General features: G+C 53.2%; 8 protein-coding genes across 8 annotated transcripts; 4 read left to right on the forward strand and 4 right to left on the reverse strand.

Annotated features, from left to right (window-relative positions):
- Window positions 1–466: 466 nt before the first annotated feature.
- Window positions 467–1,972, forward strand: GLRG_05763 (Snf7 family protein; the record flags this gene model as incomplete). Its single annotated transcript, XM_008096448.1, has 2 exons — window positions 467–516; window positions 595–1,972. 2 exons carry the CDS (start codon window positions 467–469, stop codon window positions 1,970–1,972), a joined length of 1,428 nt encoding a protein of 475 aa, XP_008094639.1.
- Window positions 1,973–2,129: 157 nt separating this feature from the next.
- On the reverse strand, window positions 2,130–3,542 carry GLRG_05764 (DNA repair protein rad18; the record flags this gene model as incomplete). Its single annotated transcript, XM_008096449.1, has 2 exons — window positions 2,130–2,956; window positions 3,014–3,542. The coding sequence occupies 2 exons, from the start codon at window positions 3,540–3,542 to the stop codon at window positions 2,130–2,132; spliced, it is 1,356 nt and encodes a 451-aa protein (XP_008094640.1).
- Window positions 3,543–4,011: 469 nt separating this feature from the next.
- GLRG_05765 (DNA polymerase subunit Cdc27) lies at window positions 4,012–5,566 on the forward strand (the record flags this gene model as incomplete). Its single annotated transcript, XM_008096450.1, has 6 exons — window positions 4,012–4,065; window positions 4,132–4,187; window positions 4,244–4,449; window positions 4,507–4,574; window positions 4,622–5,342; window positions 5,397–5,566. The coding sequence occupies 6 exons, from the start codon at window positions 4,012–4,014 to the stop codon at window positions 5,564–5,566; spliced, it is 1,275 nt and encodes a 424-aa protein (XP_008094641.1).
- A 984-nt stretch (window positions 5,567–6,550) lies between these two features.
- On the forward strand, window positions 6,551–8,410 carry GLRG_05766 (uncharacterized protein; the record flags this gene model as incomplete). Its single annotated transcript, XM_008096451.1, has 4 exons — window positions 6,551–6,687; window positions 6,761–7,968; window positions 8,021–8,188; window positions 8,319–8,410. 4 exons carry the CDS (start codon window positions 6,551–6,553, stop codon window positions 8,408–8,410), a joined length of 1,605 nt encoding a protein of 534 aa, XP_008094642.1.
- Window positions 8,411–8,737: 327 nt separating this feature from the next.
- On the reverse strand, window positions 8,738–10,279 carry GLRG_05767 (aminotransferase; the record flags this gene model as incomplete). The annotated part of the gene is made up of 2 exons (XM_008096452.1): window positions 8,738–9,634; window positions 9,749–10,279. The coding sequence occupies 2 exons, from the start codon at window positions 10,277–10,279 to the stop codon at window positions 8,738–8,740; spliced, it is 1,428 nt and encodes a 475-aa protein (XP_008094643.1).
- Window positions 10,280–10,822: 543 nt separating this feature from the next.
- GLRG_05768 (MOZ/SAS family protein) lies at window positions 10,823–12,405 on the reverse strand (the record flags this gene model as incomplete). The annotated part of the gene is made up of 2 exons (XM_008096453.1): window positions 10,823–12,242; window positions 12,320–12,405. 2 exons carry the CDS (start codon window positions 12,403–12,405, stop codon window positions 10,823–10,825), a joined length of 1,506 nt encoding a protein of 501 aa, XP_008094644.1.
- Window positions 12,406–12,790: 385 nt separating this feature from the next.
- Window positions 12,791–13,765, forward strand: GLRG_05769 (exonuclease; the record flags this gene model as incomplete). Its single annotated transcript, XM_008096454.1, has 1 exon — window positions 12,791–13,765. One exon carries the CDS (start codon window positions 12,791–12,793, stop codon window positions 13,763–13,765), a length of 975 nt encoding a protein of 324 aa, XP_008094645.1.
- A 146-nt stretch (window positions 13,766–13,911) lies between these two features.
- Window positions 13,912–15,529, reverse strand: GLRG_05770 (cyclopropane-fatty-acyl-phospholipid synthase; the record flags this gene model as incomplete). Its single annotated transcript, XM_008096455.1, has 4 exons — window positions 13,912–14,022; window positions 14,074–14,329; window positions 14,384–15,048; window positions 15,122–15,529. The coding sequence occupies 4 exons, from the start codon at window positions 15,527–15,529 to the stop codon at window positions 13,912–13,914; spliced, it is 1,440 nt and encodes a 479-aa protein (XP_008094646.1).
- Between the last annotated feature and the right edge of the window lie 2,103 nt (window positions 15,530–17,632).

Here is a 17,632-nt window from a genome sequence, read left to right on the forward strand (position 1 = left end):
ATCATAATTCTTTGCATTCTCCATTCGCATCAACGGGTTCCGCAATTGGTATGAAACCAAGATTCAATTTGATGGGGTGACATTTATTCATCTGTCCATCTGGGTACCTATGTTTAGGTACGTACCTATCAAAGGTGTTGCCAGGGATCCTTGAATCTCATAGGCAACCGATAGGGGGACCACACTGTCCGGTGCCCGCCGATAAGGCACTATCCCCCACCGTCCCGCCGAACAAGCTGCGCGGTTCCTGTGGCATCGTTGGAAAGTCATAAGGTCTCTCTTCTTCGAATTGCGATTTTTCGGGATTGACCCAAAAGATATATCTTTGCCGCTGCGTCTACCGACTACCAAGGCTCGTTTTCTTTTGTAGAAAAAACTCTGCATCGGTAGAGCCGACCTCAGAGCAAGGGTCCTTGAGATTTACATCACCAAAGCCGCATTGAGACCTCAACGTCACTCAACCAGGATGGGAGAGCTGGCCGATTTCCTCGTTGAACGAGACGAAAACTTTCGCAAGTATGCAACCTTTTTGGGCCCTTCGCAGGCCCCAATTTTGAAAATGCACAAGTCACTAACATGCCATTATCCATCCAGAGCCCGTCTACCCGCCCTTTACTCCGACTTCCGCGCCCAACGAACCCTCAATCCGGATGGCTTCCAAGCAAACGTCAGTGCCTGGCGCCAGGCTCTCGCCCGCGCCGCATGGGAAGGCATGATAGCATCCCAGGTCTCGGCACCCAACATTCTCGTCGTGAATGTTGACGAGAATCTCGTGCGGTCACTCGAAAGCAAACAATTCGGCCGCCCTCTGGCACTGGGTACGGTTGTGAGGGAGGCTGTGGATGAGAAGGACCTATACCCGATCAAGGAGTTTCTAACTTCCAAGGAGAGCATTTACGCCGGGAAAACATGGGGACAGGTATCGTGGACTGTGGTGTCATGGGCGGCAGGGCAGCTCGGATTCGGCGGGAAGTCAACTTCAGGGGAGGATAAGCTGCCACAAGGGAGATTTGTTGTTATCAAGAACGTTGAAACGACGGCAAAGAGCCTTGCCGAGAAAGTAACATCGTCCGACACGAGATTCGACAGGACATACACGAAGTCGCACTTCCGCAAGACATTCGCGAACACACTGGTCCAGGATCGCAGGCTATCCGAAACGGACGTCGACATCCTCCTCGTATTCCTCTCACGGGACAAGAGAATCGTGGTCTACGACGGACAGGTCGTCAAGATCAAAGGCAGCGCAGACGAGGACGAGTCCGTCATTACAGAAGAGGACGCAGCGGTCTCCTCGCTCAAGGAGCTGATCGCCGACATGAAGGAACAGACGAAACTCCTTACACGGCGTGTTGACGAGCTCACGGCCACGGCCAAGGACGCCGTCTCTAAGAAGAATAAAGTTGCAGCGCTGGCAGCACTGAAGTCAAAGAAAATGACCGAGGCGACGCTGGAGAAGCGCTTCGCGACACTGAATCAGCTTGAGGACGTGGCGGCGCGGATCCAGGAGGCCAGGGACAACGTGCAGCTCGTCAATGTCATGGAGGCGAGCGCTGGCGCGCTCAAGGGTCTCAACGAGAAGATCGGCGGCGCGGACCGCGTAGGCGACGTTGTCGACAGGTTGCGCGAGCAGATGGGCGAGGTGGACGAGGTCGGCAAGGTCATTTCCGAGGCCGGCGCAGCGCCGGTGGACGAGCTCGAGGTCGACGACGAGCTGGAGGCTATGGAGCGTGAGGAAAGAGAGAAGGAGGAAGCGGTGGAGCGGGCGAAGAAGGAGGCGCAGGAGACGAAAGAGGCCGAAGAGATGCGGCACCGGCTCGAGAAGGAGATGGCGGAGCTGCGACCGCCTGTCACGGAACCCGCGGAAAAAGAGGACGCGAAGGAGAAGATGCAGACGCCGACAGGGGAAACAGCGGACAGCTTGGAGAAGCTGGGGCTTGATGAGCGGGAGAAGCCACTGCTCGCGCAGTAGAAAATTCCCTCTGTAACAACTTGGGTTTTGAGGTTTTCAAATTGGGGCGTTTTGGTTTGTATTTAAGCAAGCTTTGTATGGCTTATTCCGTATATCTGAAGGGTATAATAACGAAACGCCATGTCATGAACGCCGGAACGCAAAATCACCGTGCCTCTCAACTGCTTGGTATTTGCGGTTCTGATAAGCCACCGTGCAAGTAACACGCTGCCGTTGGCGGCTGAGACTTTATGGGAGGTTCACTATCTTCCACACCATACCTTTGGTTTCTTTCCATCTCGTCTCTTAGGTCATCTTCGTCAGTCTTCGGAGCTTGTGCGGTATCCCCCGGTCGTTCCGTCAAGTCAACCATCACGACATCTCTACCCGAAGGATCCGTCACAGAATGTGGTGCTTGAATACGCGAGTCGTCTACAGAGACGGGTTTCGTCGCCTCCTCTGTTGTTGATTTGGCTTGCGCTCTCGACTTGCGCGCATTGGCAATTAGATCCTTGAACGAAGTGTCGTGCTTTGCCGCCCATGCCGTACCATCAAACTCCTTGTCCTTGACCGCCACCCCGGAACGTACAAACATTGATGCCTTGGACCCTTGTGTGCGCTCCCATATGTCGAGATCGTGGAGCAGCTCGGCGCGACGCTTAGGACGCGCAGAGTCACAGTTGGCATTCCACAGCGTGACCCATTCCTTGTGCCGTTTCTCCAGCTGAAGGCGTGTTCCGGTCGTTGAGAGGCCCAGGTCAGACATCTTCTTCCGAAGGGCGGCATCCTTGAGCATGGAATATGCGAGGGCAGGGAGTCGATCGGGCGCCGGGGTCGATCGGTGGCCGCCGCGAGCGGGTGTGTTCGGGGTGGGTGTACAGCTGGAGCTGCTGCGGGCTGTTGTCTGGGTTTTCGCGCCGGTGCAGGTGTCGAGATGACGAAAGACTTGCGCTTCCTTCATGCGGGTATTACATATAGGGCATGGGACGAGGCCATCGTCGGGAGCTAGAAAATATGTGTTAGAACCATGGGGAATACGCTCGATAACACAGATTAAGTTACCAAACGTTTCGTCCTCCGCCTCGTCGTCCTCGTCCAGACAGAGCGGTTGCTCGAGTTCGGCTTCTTCATCTATCGCTGCAGCCGCTGTCTGCCCTGATCTTGTTCTGCTGAGCCTCGCAGAACTCCTCAGTCGTTTGGTTTCGGGCTGATGTTCGCCTGACGCAGATTCCTCCTCGGCCACCTTCCTCTTAGGCAAGTCGCGAATCGTCGATTGCTGACCCGTTGTCTTCGCAAACTGCAGGGTATCCTTCCTTGCCTTGACGAACGACTCAACAACCTCCTCCATGGACCAATTACTCCTCAACTTCAACTCCTGGTCTGAAGCCCGGCAGAGGGGGCACTTTCCGTCATTGGAGAGGGCGCGGCGGATACATAGCGAGCAAAATGTGTGGCAGCAGGATGTGAGCATGGGCGTCTTGAAAAAGTCCTTGCAGACTTGGCAGCGCAAGGAGGCTTCGACTGCTGAGAGGGCTGGGAGGGGTGTCGAGAGCCAATCTGTCGAGTCGGGTACGTCTTCGAAATCGGTCATCGTGGATGATGGAGAGAGACAGTGTGCTTACGAGGTTCCAAGTTTGAGGTTGGTTACGGGTTAGAAATCTCTGCATGCCTTGTTCAGGGATGTTAGGAAGAAACGAGCACAATGAGACCTGTAATTAGATATTATCTGGGGGAGGATGTAAAAGTCGCGTCGAGTGGCGGCGCGCTTGGAGTCAGGGATCTAAAGGTCGGGGGCGCACTTTAAGTGGGTAACGTCATCGAGCTGACCAATTGTGCTGTACTGAGAGGCCCAAGGATGGGGGGCGTGAGCATAAAATCAATTAAGAGTAAGTGTGAACCGCGTCTTTATCGTCCGGACGCGTCTCACCAACTCAACCGTCCCTTCTTCACGGGGAAGCATTTTCAAACTCTCGGCAAAAGGCTTGATTGCGATTTCGGTCCCCTTTACAGCACCAATTTCACTGAACAAGATATATATTTTCCACTCTGATGGTCTCGTCATGGACGAATTCAAGAAATACCTGGCGGATCAGATCCTGAGCGAGGAGAAGATCGTAAGCTATGAGCACCCCCTGTTGACAACAGATAGTTGGTTCAGATACTGATACTTACTTGCTTAGGTTACATATCGAAGCCTCAGCAGAGCTTTGAAAGTGCACGTCAATACGGCGAAGGGGTCTGTTTCATCAATTCCTTTCATTGTATCGTTCAGTTACTCATCATTTTTTTCAGGATGCTCTATGAGTTCCATCGGTCACAGAATGGCATGCGTCCTGGCACAATCCACGCCACCTATCTGGTCTATGGTATACAGAAGGCGGTGAAGGTTGAAGAAGATGGAGACGTTGAGATGAGCAGCTCTCCTCCTGATGCCGAGCCTTTGTCTGATGAGGTCACCACCCACTCCCTGATCTTGGTCCCTGGTGATCGTCTGAAGGGTACGTCCAATGTTTGCTTATACAGCCACGTTTCTTGACTCACTGACCCCCTTCTAGATGTATTGGCAACATACGAAGAAGTGTCTTCCTTTCACATCTACAGCTTGGCTAGGCATCCCACCACAGTATGTTGATCAAACCTTTCTCGAGTCAAGGCTGACTTTTTGCTTAGGAGTTGCAGATGCTGGCGGATATCACGCAGCAGATCAAGGAGCAGTCGGCTGGCGATAGCACATCTATGGCTGAGACGTACGGTACCATTACCAACCCTAATGTCCGGAAGCGCGATCGCCAGGGACGACCCGTACCGGCAGCCGCGTCTGCAGCGCCAGCAACCAAGTCTATTAAGGACCTCGCACCGTCTGTAGCCAAGCCCGCATCCCACGAGCCAAAGACAGAGCCGGCCAAGCAAGACACAAAGACTTCTGCCAAGGATGCCCCGTCATCCACAGCGGGGACCAAGAAGCAGGCACCACCGGCTGCATTAAAGAAAAGCGGCTCCTCGGGCATCATGTCGTCGTTCGCCAAAGCGGCGGCAAAGGTCTCAACCGAAACAACGGAGGCGCCGAAAAGAGAAACACCAGCTGCCTTGTCTGATGATGGCGAAGACGATGAAGACATCCCAGCTGCCAGATCCTCGGCTAACCCAGGACGAAAGTCAAGAAAAGACCGCGAGGCTGAGCTGAAGCAGATGATGGAGGAGAGCGATGAAGATGAGCCCGAGGAGAAGGAGGCGGAATCCGCGGACGATCCGATGGAGGAGGCGCCGGAGCCAGAGGCTCAGCCCGAACCCGAGCCTACGGAAGTTGTCTCTAGCACTGGCGACGGCCGCAGACGTGGCAAGCGGAGAGTCATGAAGAAGAAGCAGATCATGGATGACCAGGGCTATCTGGGTAAGCTCAAGTCCACTTTATTTCACGTTGGCGATACTGACTTTGTACTATTAGTGACCATTCAAGAGCCCGCTTGGGAAGAGTTTTCCGAAGACGAAGCTCCTCCGCCGCCGTCTAAGGCTAAATCTTCATCTACGCCTAGTTCAGGAAGCCAGCCTTCTAAGGGCAAGAAGGCGGCACCCAAGGGGCAGGGCAACATCATGTCTTTCTTCGCGAAAAAGTGATATCCTCTAGATGTTTTCAGTTGTGAAATCAGACCTATCTGATCAAGTCGGCATGAAAAGAGATGTATTCTCAACCATCACCACCACATGTTGCTAGCGGCGAAGAGCTGGCATCAATGGATGTTTCAACTCGACCAGACATGAAATGTTACAGGGGAGTTTTGTGACTTGCTCCCGGGCGTCTTGCAAAGTTAAAACAAGATTCTTTTTCGGAAATGAATAGTTCTAGTGAAGGAAAAAAGGGGTGGTAAATCGAATAACAGAGGTCACTTCGTGGGACCAGAGTGGCTATACTACCTAGCAATAATCATCAACATGTAACAAGTCCGCTCTTCATGTAAATGATGGGCATTCGTTTCGAAGCTCCTTCGTTATTAGGGACTGGCAATGATGGTAACCTATCTTGGCTCATGCAACCAGCAGCGCCGGCCCGTACCGGTAGGTTGTGTGTGTAGGAGATGGCGGTGCGGACGCCGGAAGTGCCCCGCGTAACCCCGCAGTGGGCCTGGGTTAGAGTGGGGTAGCAAAAGTCTAGCCGAATCCCCACCTCGCGTCGCGACTTTACACACGCGTCAACACTATTATATTTATCTATACGGATATAGTTTTACTATTGTATATTAAACACTATTGTTTTGTAAAGTTAAAGAAGCTGACTTTGGGGGGCTGGATCGGGTGATTTCGGCATTCGGCGGAACTTTTGCTTACCCACTGTATCAATCAAGATGCAACGCTAAAACGGCCAGCCCCTGTGAGAGCTCCTGCAAGGGTTCACACTGACGCTACGGACACCTGGCTGCCTTGGGAGAGCTTTCGGCCGATTTTCCATCTGCCGTGTTCGTTTCAACGTCCGCACATTGCTCTGCTTCGTACATATATTGCCCCATTGGCTGCCCGCCTGCGTTCTTTGCAAGAATTTCCCCAGGCACTCATAAGAACATACGCTTCGCGTTCCTTTTCTTCTGTCTTTCATGCCTCGTGATCATGTCTTTACGATCCGTTATTGATTTGCTGGTTTCCCTTGGCCTCTTGGCCGGCCAGGCCTACGCGGCGCAAGAGCCCTTGACTGGTGACGATCGTGCAGCATGCCCCAACTACGCGCAATACTCTACCTATCCCCAGTGAGTCGCAGAGTCAACTCTGACTCCCTGCTGAGAGATTCGATCTACCTAGTACTGACAAGCCTGCTGCCAGTAAACCGCTGAGCGAAGGTCCCCTCGCCTTACCCTACCAGCGACCCGACCCTCGATGCCGTACATTCTCCTCTGATGCCATCGAGAAAGTCATTGAGGATGTCACGTCTCGAATGAAGGACCCCGACCTGGCCCGCCTCTTCGAAAACGCATTTCCCTCCACGACCGATACCACCGTCAAATTCCACACCGACGGAACCGATACACGCTTCGTTGACCTGAACGGCCGCAGTCTTCGTGACGAGGGCAAATGGGAGGGACCACAGTCCTTCATCATCACCGGCGATATCATTGCCGAATGGCTGCGTGATAGCACGAACCAACTCTCTCCCTACCAACCGTTGGCCAAGAAGGACCCGGCTGTCTTCAATCTGATCCTCGGCGCCATCAACACCCAGGCCGAATACGTTATCGAGTCGCCGTACTGCAACGCGTTTCAACCCCCGCCAATTGCGAACCTCCAGCCGAGTCACAACGGACAGGACGATACTGTGCACCCCATATACGAACCCTCATTTGTTTTTGAATGCAAGTACGAGCTGGATTCGTTGGCGCATTTCTTGGCGCTGGGCAACGACTTTTACGACCACACTGATTCAAAGGATTTCTTGACGGGAAGATGGTTCCTAGCCCTGGAGACTTTACTCAAAGTTTTGGAAGAGCAGTCCCGCTCAACGTTCGACCCGGAAACGGGCCGATACCGGAAGAATGAGTATACTTTCCAGCGTAGGACGGACGCAGGCACCGAGACTCTGAACCTAAGGGGTGTCGGCAATCCCTTGAACAACGGCACCGGTCTTGTCAGATCAGCCTTCCGGCCCAGTGACGATGCTGCCATCCTTGGCTTCTTCATCCCGGCGAACGCCATGATGGCCGTGGAGCTGAAGCGTACAGCGGCAGTGCTGAAAGCGGCCGGCAAAGACGTTCTTGCGCAGACGGTGCTGAAATGGAGCCAGACCATCACGGATGGCGTTTGGAATAACGGAGTCATCAAGCATGCCAAGTACGGAAACGTTTTTGCTTACGAGGTCGACGGATACGGCTCTTCCATTCTGATGGATGACGCAAACTATCCTTCGCTGCTTGCTCTGCCCTTGATGGGATTCTTGCCGCCGGATGATCAGACGTACCAGAACACAAGGAAGATGCTCCTGGAGAAGACTGGCAACCCGTACTTTCTTGAAGGCGCGGCCTTCCACGGAATCGGAGGTAGGTAGTCATTTGCTGTGAGACACGAGACCGGCCTATTGACATTGTACAGGCCCTCACATTGGCTTGTCAAATGCCTGGCCGATGAGTCTTTTAATACAGGCGCAGACCACCGAGAACGACGAGGAGATTACTGAATGTCTTGACCTGGTTCTCCGCTCCGCTCGACTCGGCCTGGTCCACGAGAGTGTTGATGTCAACCACATTTCCTCCTTTACCAGTAAGTGACGACACGCGCCTCAGTAACCCAACACTTGATCCAATGCTGACAACAATCTATAGGGAGCTGGTTTGCTTGTAAGAACCAACATTGACCCCAGTGGCATATATACCGTACTAACATGGACCAGGGGCCAACGGCGTCTTTGCTGAAACGATTCTGGACCTCGCCAAACGGAAGCCTCACTTGATCTTTACGGACGAAAAGCCCTACACCATTTAAACATGGCATCGATTGCCCGACTAGATGTGGAAGGTACGCTGGCTAATTCACAGAATCGCGAGTATTGGTCCCACGGTAGACTCGTCAACAGTGGAAGATAATAAGGTGTGGGGGCTGGTCTACTTACATTTTCTATACCCAAATACAATGGCCGAGAGACGTAAACAGACGCTCAAGTCGTGGAAAACCAACGGTGCAGGACTTATATTGTCTTTCCTGTATATGAGCTACCTTATTCTATCTTGGCATATCGGTTTGATGTCGTGCCTCCACGACCTCCTCAACCCTCATTGGTCCAGAGCCATGCGTGGACAGAGCCCTGTTCAACTACTTTACGTTATCGACATCAATTCCGCTTGTCAACTTCCACTGAACGCCATCTTTCATCGCCCTCAACACACCACCGAGTCTCTTCACACCCTCGACGACGTCCTCCTCCGGCTCCCATGAGAAACATAGCCGAATCTCCCTATCAAACCTTGCAGACTCCTCGTCCCCGTGGACCTCAAACTGACCACCGTGGCCAATGACCAGTTCCTCGGTCTCCTTGGCCCTGACTGCGGCCTCCCGGCTTGACATGCCTTCCGGCAAACTGAACCATACGAAATACCCGCCATACACGCTGGCTCCATTCAGAGCAGACTCCCGAACCACGACCCCGTCGCCCAGTGGCTGCTGGATATACTTCGCAATGGCATCCATCAAGGCCCGGTGCCGCCTCGCCAGCGCAGGCCTTGTTTCCTCTTCGATATGCCTCTGCAGCTCTCCGCTCATGAGGAGCTCCGCGACCAGCATCGCAGATAGCTGACTTGGCGCGCCGCCGCTGCACGTCGACCCCGTCTGCGACAGGCCGTATGCGAAGGCCGGACTCCCCTCAGCCCAGCCCGTTCGCACGCCGGGTCCGACGATCTTGCTGAAGGAGCCGTTGGAGACCGCGTTGCCAAAGGAGGCGTCCGGGACGCCCATGGCGCGGTCGATATCCACGAGGCGTGGCAGGCGCATCTCCGGGGTGTAAGGGCCTGGGGCGGTGTCGTAGGAGGTCACGGGCCATTGGAGGAAGTCGTAGACGTCGTCGCTGATGATGAGAGCGTCGTGCTGGCGAGCGAGGGCGACGAGCTCGTAGCGACGGGTGAGAGACATTGTTTTTCCGGTTGGGTTGGAGCATGTTGGGACGAGATAAATGACGTGGCGGTAGAGCTTCCTCTTCTTCGCTTGTTTGAAGCGCTGTTCGCTGTTAGTGAGCGTTATTCGTATCACCCTCACTGTTACGACGACTTTTCTTATGATGAGAATCGTGATAACCGTGAGGGGGGGACCCTTTAAGTGGACTGGGCTTACCTCGTCGCCTCCTTTCCCTGCGGCTTCGAGTCCCTTCCTCAGATATTCAATATCGATCCCGTCATCGTCCTCAGGAACCGACTTGAGGCGTCCGTCAAACCCGGCGTCGGCAAAGATGGGACAGGCAAGGAAGTAGCACGGTGCGACCATCCATACGTTCTTCGTATACAGCGGATCGGTAAAGGACTGCAGGATGCACGCGAGATTCTGGCTTGCACCTCCCGTGACGCAGATGCGACGGGCGTCGGGCGGGTGGTGGCGACCATTGTTGTCGGATTCCGAGGCGGCGGTGCCGGTGGCTAACGAAGGTGCGGGGTCGGCCGCGGGGTAGAACGCTGAAAGCCAGTGGGCGAGGGACTCGCGGAGGGGCTGGTAGCCCGGGTCCGGACCATACTGGAGCCCCGGGATATAGGTGGCGGGATCGGCGAGTGTCTTGACGGCGGCAGCGGACAGGGCCGCTGCTGGGAGGAGAGAGGGGGAGGGCCAGCCTCGGAGGAGGTTGATGGGTTTCTTGCGCATAGGGCCGTTCATCTTGAAGGCTGACGAAGGCGCTGATGACGAGAAGCAGCGACGAGAGCGGATCAATGTACAATGATAAGGGAAGGTCGTAGACAACAAGCCTCGATTATGAATATTCGCAAGGTGGCTAGAAGTCGGGGTAATACGTGTGCTGTAATTGAGGAGTCGGCGATGGTAAGGTAATTGAACGAGGTGCTTCGACACTTTTATCACGCTATATTTCATAGCCTCCGCTCCACGAAGTGTACAGTGGCCAAATTAGGAGGTGATATTGCACCGACTCTTCAGAAAGACGTCCGATGGGGCATATGAGGATTTGTTGTCGAGTGGAAGTTCAAGGTGCCCACCTCCGCATTCGGAGACATGACGATACGTGTAGATAGCGCACAGCCCCACGCAGAATCACGTAGTTGATCTGACCCTCGGAATAACTTCCTTAAACGAACAGACCCTTTTGATGGAAGTCTATTTTGTGAAGCGGCTAAAGACAGGGGTATCATATGCTCCAAAAACACATCATAGTCAATACGTTTCGCCATGTGTGACAAAACACCTCTACCATCCCCATGTCCTCGTTGAAGCTGTGAACACAGGCGGCTTCCACTGGATTTTGCTGGCGTCAATGAGCCTCTTCTGTTTCATTTTCTGCTTCTCTCTTTGCTGAATCAGCTTCTCCGGGATCACAATCTTGTGCTCGCCCTTGTGGTAAACCTGCATCTTAAGCGCTTGTAACGTGTGTTCCACGTCCTGGGGAATGACGGCGAGTGCTGTCGAAATAGATTCGATCGTCGTCTTCTCATCACGCTCATTGTACCCTATCAGGAGGTCCAAGATGTTCTCACCCCAGTATTGGCGGTAACTCAGCAGGCCCAGATCCGAGAGAGGCTTCTCGGGCGATCCTAGCTTGCCTTCAATCCTAGACAGCTCATACGAAAACTGAATCAGCAAGCGACCGTAACCTTTGCGCTGGTATTGAGGCAGCGTCAGAATGCAAGCAACGTTGTAACCGTCAGCACTCTCCTTTTCCTTGGAGAAGTACCCTATTATGTGACAGCCCTTAGCGTCTCGAGTTGTCATGACGTAGAATAAAAAGGGATCGACGTCGTAGTAAAGTGTCTTGTGGTCAAGGAACATTTTGGACAGTAAACATAAGTTGCGGCAGTATGTCCGCTGCCTCCTACCGTCGATCTCGAAAAACGACACCGAGTCGTCTCGGTAGATCTCGTTGCCGGGAGGGTGCTGCAACGTGCACTTCCGCCTATGTCTGGTAAAAGACTTCTCATCGCCGTAGTATCCAAGACAGAACTCGCAAATGAAGATAACATCCTCCTGGCTGAAGATCTCGGGATAGGGCGAAAAGTACCAAGGAAATAGATCGTGCTTTCCGAACTGCACCTTGGAGATATTTCGTATTCGCGAGATCTCGGCAGGGTTTTGGGTCATAGAGCCGTGCGTCCGGAGCTTCTCGATCTCGTCTTCGCGGCTGAAACCACTTAGTAGGTCCTTCTTTTGTACCTCTTCTTCGAGGTCAATTTCCATCTCGTCGCCTCCTGCCGCGGGTGTAGCAGTTGCATCGCCGGTCGCTGGTGTTTGAGCCTGGCTTTCCTCGGCTGTGGGCGTCATCTTCTGGCTTTGCGACTCGACGAACTCGGTCCATGGGTGTGGGGTGGCGGCCTCTGACGGCGCCGACTGTTCCCTCTTCGCGGGCCGCTTCTGTGATTTTTTGGAAACCTGCTTCTTCGATGTGGCGACGCCCTTCTTCGTTTTGGGGTCCTTGGGTTTCTCCTTCTCGGGCAATGGCCATTCGACATCGTGATCAAAATCGATGCGGGCCGTTGGAACCCATTCGTCGAGACGCTTGTTGAAGTTATCGAAGTTGCAGTAGAATTGCCGTCCGCTTTTTGTTTCTTTGATACTAAGAATTTCGGCTCTGCGTGGTATGCCCTCTTTCGTGACCATGGCAATGCATCCTACCCTAGACGGAAAATATTAGTGAATGGCTTCAAGTGGACCGCCTTACTGGAGAGATGGCGGGGTTGTGGCATGACTCACCTGATGGTTTCCGGGGTGGCCTTGCCCTTTTGTCGAGGTTCGCTGGAGCCTACAGTGGGCTCGCCGTTGGCGCCGTGTGCCGCCATGATGGAATGTTCGGTCCGTGATCGTCGGTTGATGGAAGTTTCTGCTCGCTCTTGTTGGCCTTCTGGGTTCCTATCGCAAATTATGGGAAAGTAGAATGCGGGAAGAGGAAGGTGGTGTGTGGCAGAAGACGCGAGCTGCTCTAGGCGGTGAAGAAACTGCCGCGAACCCCTGCGCATGTGTGCAGCGAGGCGATGGCTCCGCTTTATACAACCCCGATAATTGCATTAGTTTTTGAAATTTATCTTACTGAGAATCATTTGTCGCTAGCACCATCCTGCAGTTTCTATTTCACCAAATCTCAAAAGATTAAGGGAAATATTTCACATTTCTTGTGCTGCAGGACTTAAGTTCCTATTTCTTGCTCCACTCCAAACGGCAGAGAATATGGCCCCTGAGCTGTCGTCAAATTGGAAGAAGCTTCAAGCTCAACTCAAAGCGGCGAGCACGTCTTCTTCCACAGCAGCTGGACCGGTGAAGCGAAAGGCAGATTCCTCTGATCAGCAGCCGACAAAGAAGCCGAAACTTGCATTCGACAAAAAAGGACCAGCCAAATCTGCTCAAAGAAACGAAAAGGGAAAGAAGGAACGTATGGGTGTCACGCAAAGCTCAAAGGTTGAAGTTGAACCAAAGGTTGGCCCCTCGCCGTCCCTGGCCCTTTGGGCGGAGGAGAATGACATCTCTTCCGAAGCGCTGGCCGAAGCCTATGGTCTTGGTCTGAAGAACAACTCGATGCTCGTTTCAGAAAAAGACAAGATTAACGCGGGCCTGACTGAAGAGCTTGACGTCGGCAAATACGTTGCCATAGACTGCGAGATGGTCGGTGTCGGACAAGGGGGGTACGAATCTGTGCTGGCTCGTGTGAGCATCGTCGACTTCCACGGACGACAGGTGTACGACTCATATGTACGGCCTCAAGAGCGTGTCACCGATTGGCGCAGTGCCGTCAGCGGAATCCTACCTAAGCATATGAGGTTCGCTCGAGATTTCGACGAGGTTCAGGCAGACGTCGCCAAACTGTTGAAGGACAGGATCTTAGTCGGCCACGACATCAAGCATGATCTGGATGTACTCAAACTGAGTCACCCTAGCAAAGACGTTCGCGACACATCCAACTACCCGGGGTTCAGGAAGTACGGCAACGGCAGGAAGCCAGCATTGAGGAGGCTGGCGGAAGAGGTCCTCGGCGTCACGATCCAGAGCGGCGCGCACTCGAGCATCGAAGATGCCAGGGTGACGATGCTCTTGTTCAGAAAGCACAAATCCGGGTTTGACGTTGACCATGCGAATCGCTTCTCTGGCTCCGCAGGCGCATCGGCAAAATCAAGACCAAAATCTAAAAAGCCCAAGAAAAAGAAATGAGCTGGAATTCTCCAATGCAAAAATTCCTGCTACAACCTGAGCCTTTTAAACCATCTCTTTTAATGCCCCTCAAGCCCCGGATGCCGAATGCAATCCAAGCCACCCGACTGCATCTCATCCAGGCTGCCGCCATGAGCCAACACCCTTCATAGCGGAATGCCCTCCATCAACTCCAGGGCGCCTTCCCGACCCACTGTTATTATAACGTCGCCTAGTGTCTTCGTCAGGAACCCGGCTTCGCAGTATGTGAAGTAGTACTGCAAAACATTAGCATAGAGCGCATGAGGCACATATGGTACGTGTCTTACCTCCCACTTCCTTCTAAATACATCTATTTCTTCTTCACTCATGTTTTCATGTTCACGTTTCAATGCCGGTCGAATCTTAGAGTCGAAGTTTCGCAGGAACTCCTCCTTCCACAATCGCAAAGTCTTGGAGTAGTGGCCTCCAATGTTCTCGACGTTTTCAACGATGAGAGTTCCTCTCGACTCTTTGCTGATGTGGTTCAAGAGCTGTGTAGTGGATGGAAGGTATCCTCCAGGGAAGATGTAGTGGTTGATGAAACTGCTATCTGTCAGCGACACACACAGTCTTGTTGCTGCAATCCCCTTCACTTACTCCTCTCCTTTTGAGTACGCCTCGTGACGGCCTTCGGGCATGGTAATGCATTGGAAGACGGCAATGCCTCCATTCTTTTTCAACAACCTGTCGATACACGCAAAATATGTCCCGAGGAATTCTTGACCGACAGCTTCCAGCATTTCGATTGACACAATCTTATCAAAGGGTCTTTCTGGGGTTTCCAAAGCTCGATAGTCTGTCAACCGGACGTCGATGCGATCGGAGAAGCCCGCCGCGTTTATGCGCTCTTCCGCAAGCGCCTTTTGTTCCTTGGAGAGTGTCAGGCTCGTCACTCGGCAGCCGGTCTTCCTCACTGCCTCAATAGCAAAGGAGCCCCATCCAGTACCGATCTCCAACACATGGTCCGACGGCTTTATGCGGGCGCCGTCAATGAACCGATGTAGCTTCGTCATTTGCGCCTGCTCCAACGTTTCTTCGGGCTTGCTCAGATCGGGATTCTTCTTCCATATGGGGCAAGAATAGGTCATGTCCGGCGACAAGAATGCGGCGAACATTTCGTTGCTGATGTCGTAGTGCGCCGAGATGTTGAGGAGCGCATTGGAGAGGGTGTTGGTGGTTCGCGCCAGGCTAGAGATGGCGATGGATAAGCTCGAGAACCAGGTTGTCCCATTGCCCATTTCTTCGCGGTTAACAATAAAGAGCTGTATCAGGATCAAGTCAGTGGCAAGAGCGGCAAGCCAATGGCTGGCCGGAGCCAGCTACGGGTTTACTGACTTGGAAGAAGGCGGTTAAGTCTTCGCACTCAATCTCTCCGAGCATGTACGACTCAGCGAAACCCATGTCGGCGAACAAGAATAGGCGCATCCAGAAGGCCTCGCTCTTTATGACAACCTCGACCCGGGGGATGGCATCCGCACGGCGAGGAACGTGGTCACCGTTCGTGAGGTTTTCATTGTATTTTGCGCCAAGCTTCTGGCCAAAAACCTGCCTCAGACCGGCAGGCTCGTCAACGAGAAGAAGCGTGCCTCGCTCGATCTTGGAAAAGACGGAGAGGATCGCAGGCTTGGCTACAGACAAAGCTGGTCCCCAGGTTAAACTGCCGACGGCGCCTCTCACCAGCTCTGTACCGCGGGATAAGGGCTGGGCGAGAGCCGCCGGAACTAACGAGGGCAGCTTAGGCATGAGGAGCAGAGTTGGAAGGATGCCGGAGACGACTGTGTATAATACGTATAATAGATCGGAAGCTCAACGGCCTGGGGCGGGACAGGCTGGAGCGGAGTAAAGGCCAATTGGGTTGGACAGCCACCGGGAAACCTAAAAACAAGCTCTCCGGGTGGTGAGGCACACTGGGATGCTTGTCGGGGCTTTCTGGAAGATGGAGGGGAGGGAGGGGGAGGGCCAGAGGAGGGGGGTGGAATGCAACAGTCAACAAGAGCAGAACATGTTCGCATCTGAGACTCGACGGTAGGGCGGGAGGATGGTTTTAATGCGCCCGCGCATGTCTGTCCGTGGCTAGAGGCCATGCTACGCCAGGCGCACAAACGCACCATCTTGACCGCCGGCCTGATGCACAGGAGAACCCGGCGCATAAGCTTGCCTTCTCTGAGGATGCTAAACAGCAAAAGAGATCATCTCGCCCATCGGCAACGTCGTAAGCCCGAGGAGCAAGACGTGGGGACAGGAGGAGAATCCATCCCGAACTAGGATCAAGCATGGATGCGGAAGTGGGCTAGGGCAAGGGTAGCTCGGCGGGAATCACTCGGGAGGGGGCGGAAGAGAGAGGCTTTGGCCATCGCTTGTTTCACCGGGGGAATCAACAAGTTTGGGGGGCGGGCGTTGACTGACGATCCCATCGGCACTTGGCGTCCGTAGCATCATGGGCACGCCTTACCTTACATAAGGTTTTTTTCTTTGAGGTCTTCGTCAAACTGACCGCCATAAGTGGCTGTCTGAGCACCCAATGACATCGACTCGTATAGATTCTCGAATCTCGAATCAACATCAATCAGCAAGTGAAGCACTGCGCCAGGCAAGCCTGCTTAAAATGGAAAAAGAAGAGAAAAGAAAACCGTCTTGCCAAGAGACTGCTTAGGACAGGCCTAGGGATGATGTCGACCTCTGACGGAGGGGGCGGCGACCCGAGAGTATAGGACGGGCCCATGTGGGTGCTCTTGCAACTCGAGTCGGAAGTTGAACGAGCAAGCTCATTCGTCCGTGGAGCATACTTCGTATGGTGCGATAAAAGCCTGCCCCGTAGCACAATGTAGGGGGCATTGAGCCAGTGCGCCGCCGCCGGAACGCTCGGCCACGAGCACCCCCGAACCGTTAGTGCCAGGAGGAACAAGGAAGGTCGATAGAGATGTAGGCTATCACAAGGTGCAGGTTTCGAGAAGACTGTCGAATCTGTCCCGGCTCACATGGCCCGGTCAAGGCAACGGACGGCCTCAGGCTCTGGTCATCGGACGAAAGCAGAGATTAACTTTGGGTCGGTCGGTCGGTCGGTCTCCTTCCATATAGGAAAGCAATCTGTGTTTGCAAGCGTTATGAGAGCACATGTTCATTGAATAGTAATTCGACGTCAGCTACCAAATGTTCTCTGGACAAAACAAACACACACACACACACACACACACACACACGCAATACGACAGCAAAAGCGCTTGGCAAGTCCCTGCATCCCGACAGAGAGGAGCGTTTCCAGACCAAGACTCTCAATAAGTGGTAGCGGTTACCAGGCAGACACTTTTAGCGTGAAAACAGGGGCAGCACTTGAGTCATCAAAGTACCTCTTGAAGTCTCTCGCTTAGCGTGCACAGACCCCAGCACAGACCAGTTTACCCTTTCGCTAAGGAAAAAAAGAAGAAAACAGAGATATCTCTATCAGCTTAAAGTGTATCTAGAAAATAGTAGCACAAATCAACTTTTTAAAAAAATCTACTTCAAGGACAATCATCTTGATCTAGAGTTACTTAGCCTAAACTATATACTATTAAGAAAGCTTTTTCATGTTGTTAACTTGGAGTTGAGGATTTGAAGTTAGTAGTGTGGGTGGGGACAATAGAAGTGACTTAAGAGGTGGTGGGTTAGTACTTAGAGACACCTGGTCTGAGATGCTAGATTTGATCCACAGTGTCTGCCTGTTAACCGCTACCCAATAAGTCGTTGTTGCACCGACTACATAATAGTTATTCCCCCAGTTGAGCTGGACGCAGTAGGCTGCAGGCAGTGGTTCCACTACTCAGCATGTACTAAATCCGTACTGCTCGTCTTGATGAAAGTTTATTC

This window comes from Colletotrichum graminicola (assembly GCF_000149035.1).
Source record: "Colletotrichum graminicola M1.001 genomic scaffold supercont1.20, whole genome shotgun sequence".
Lineage (NCBI taxonomy): Eukaryota > Fungi > Ascomycota > Sordariomycetes > Glomerellales > Glomerellaceae > Colletotrichum > Colletotrichum graminicola.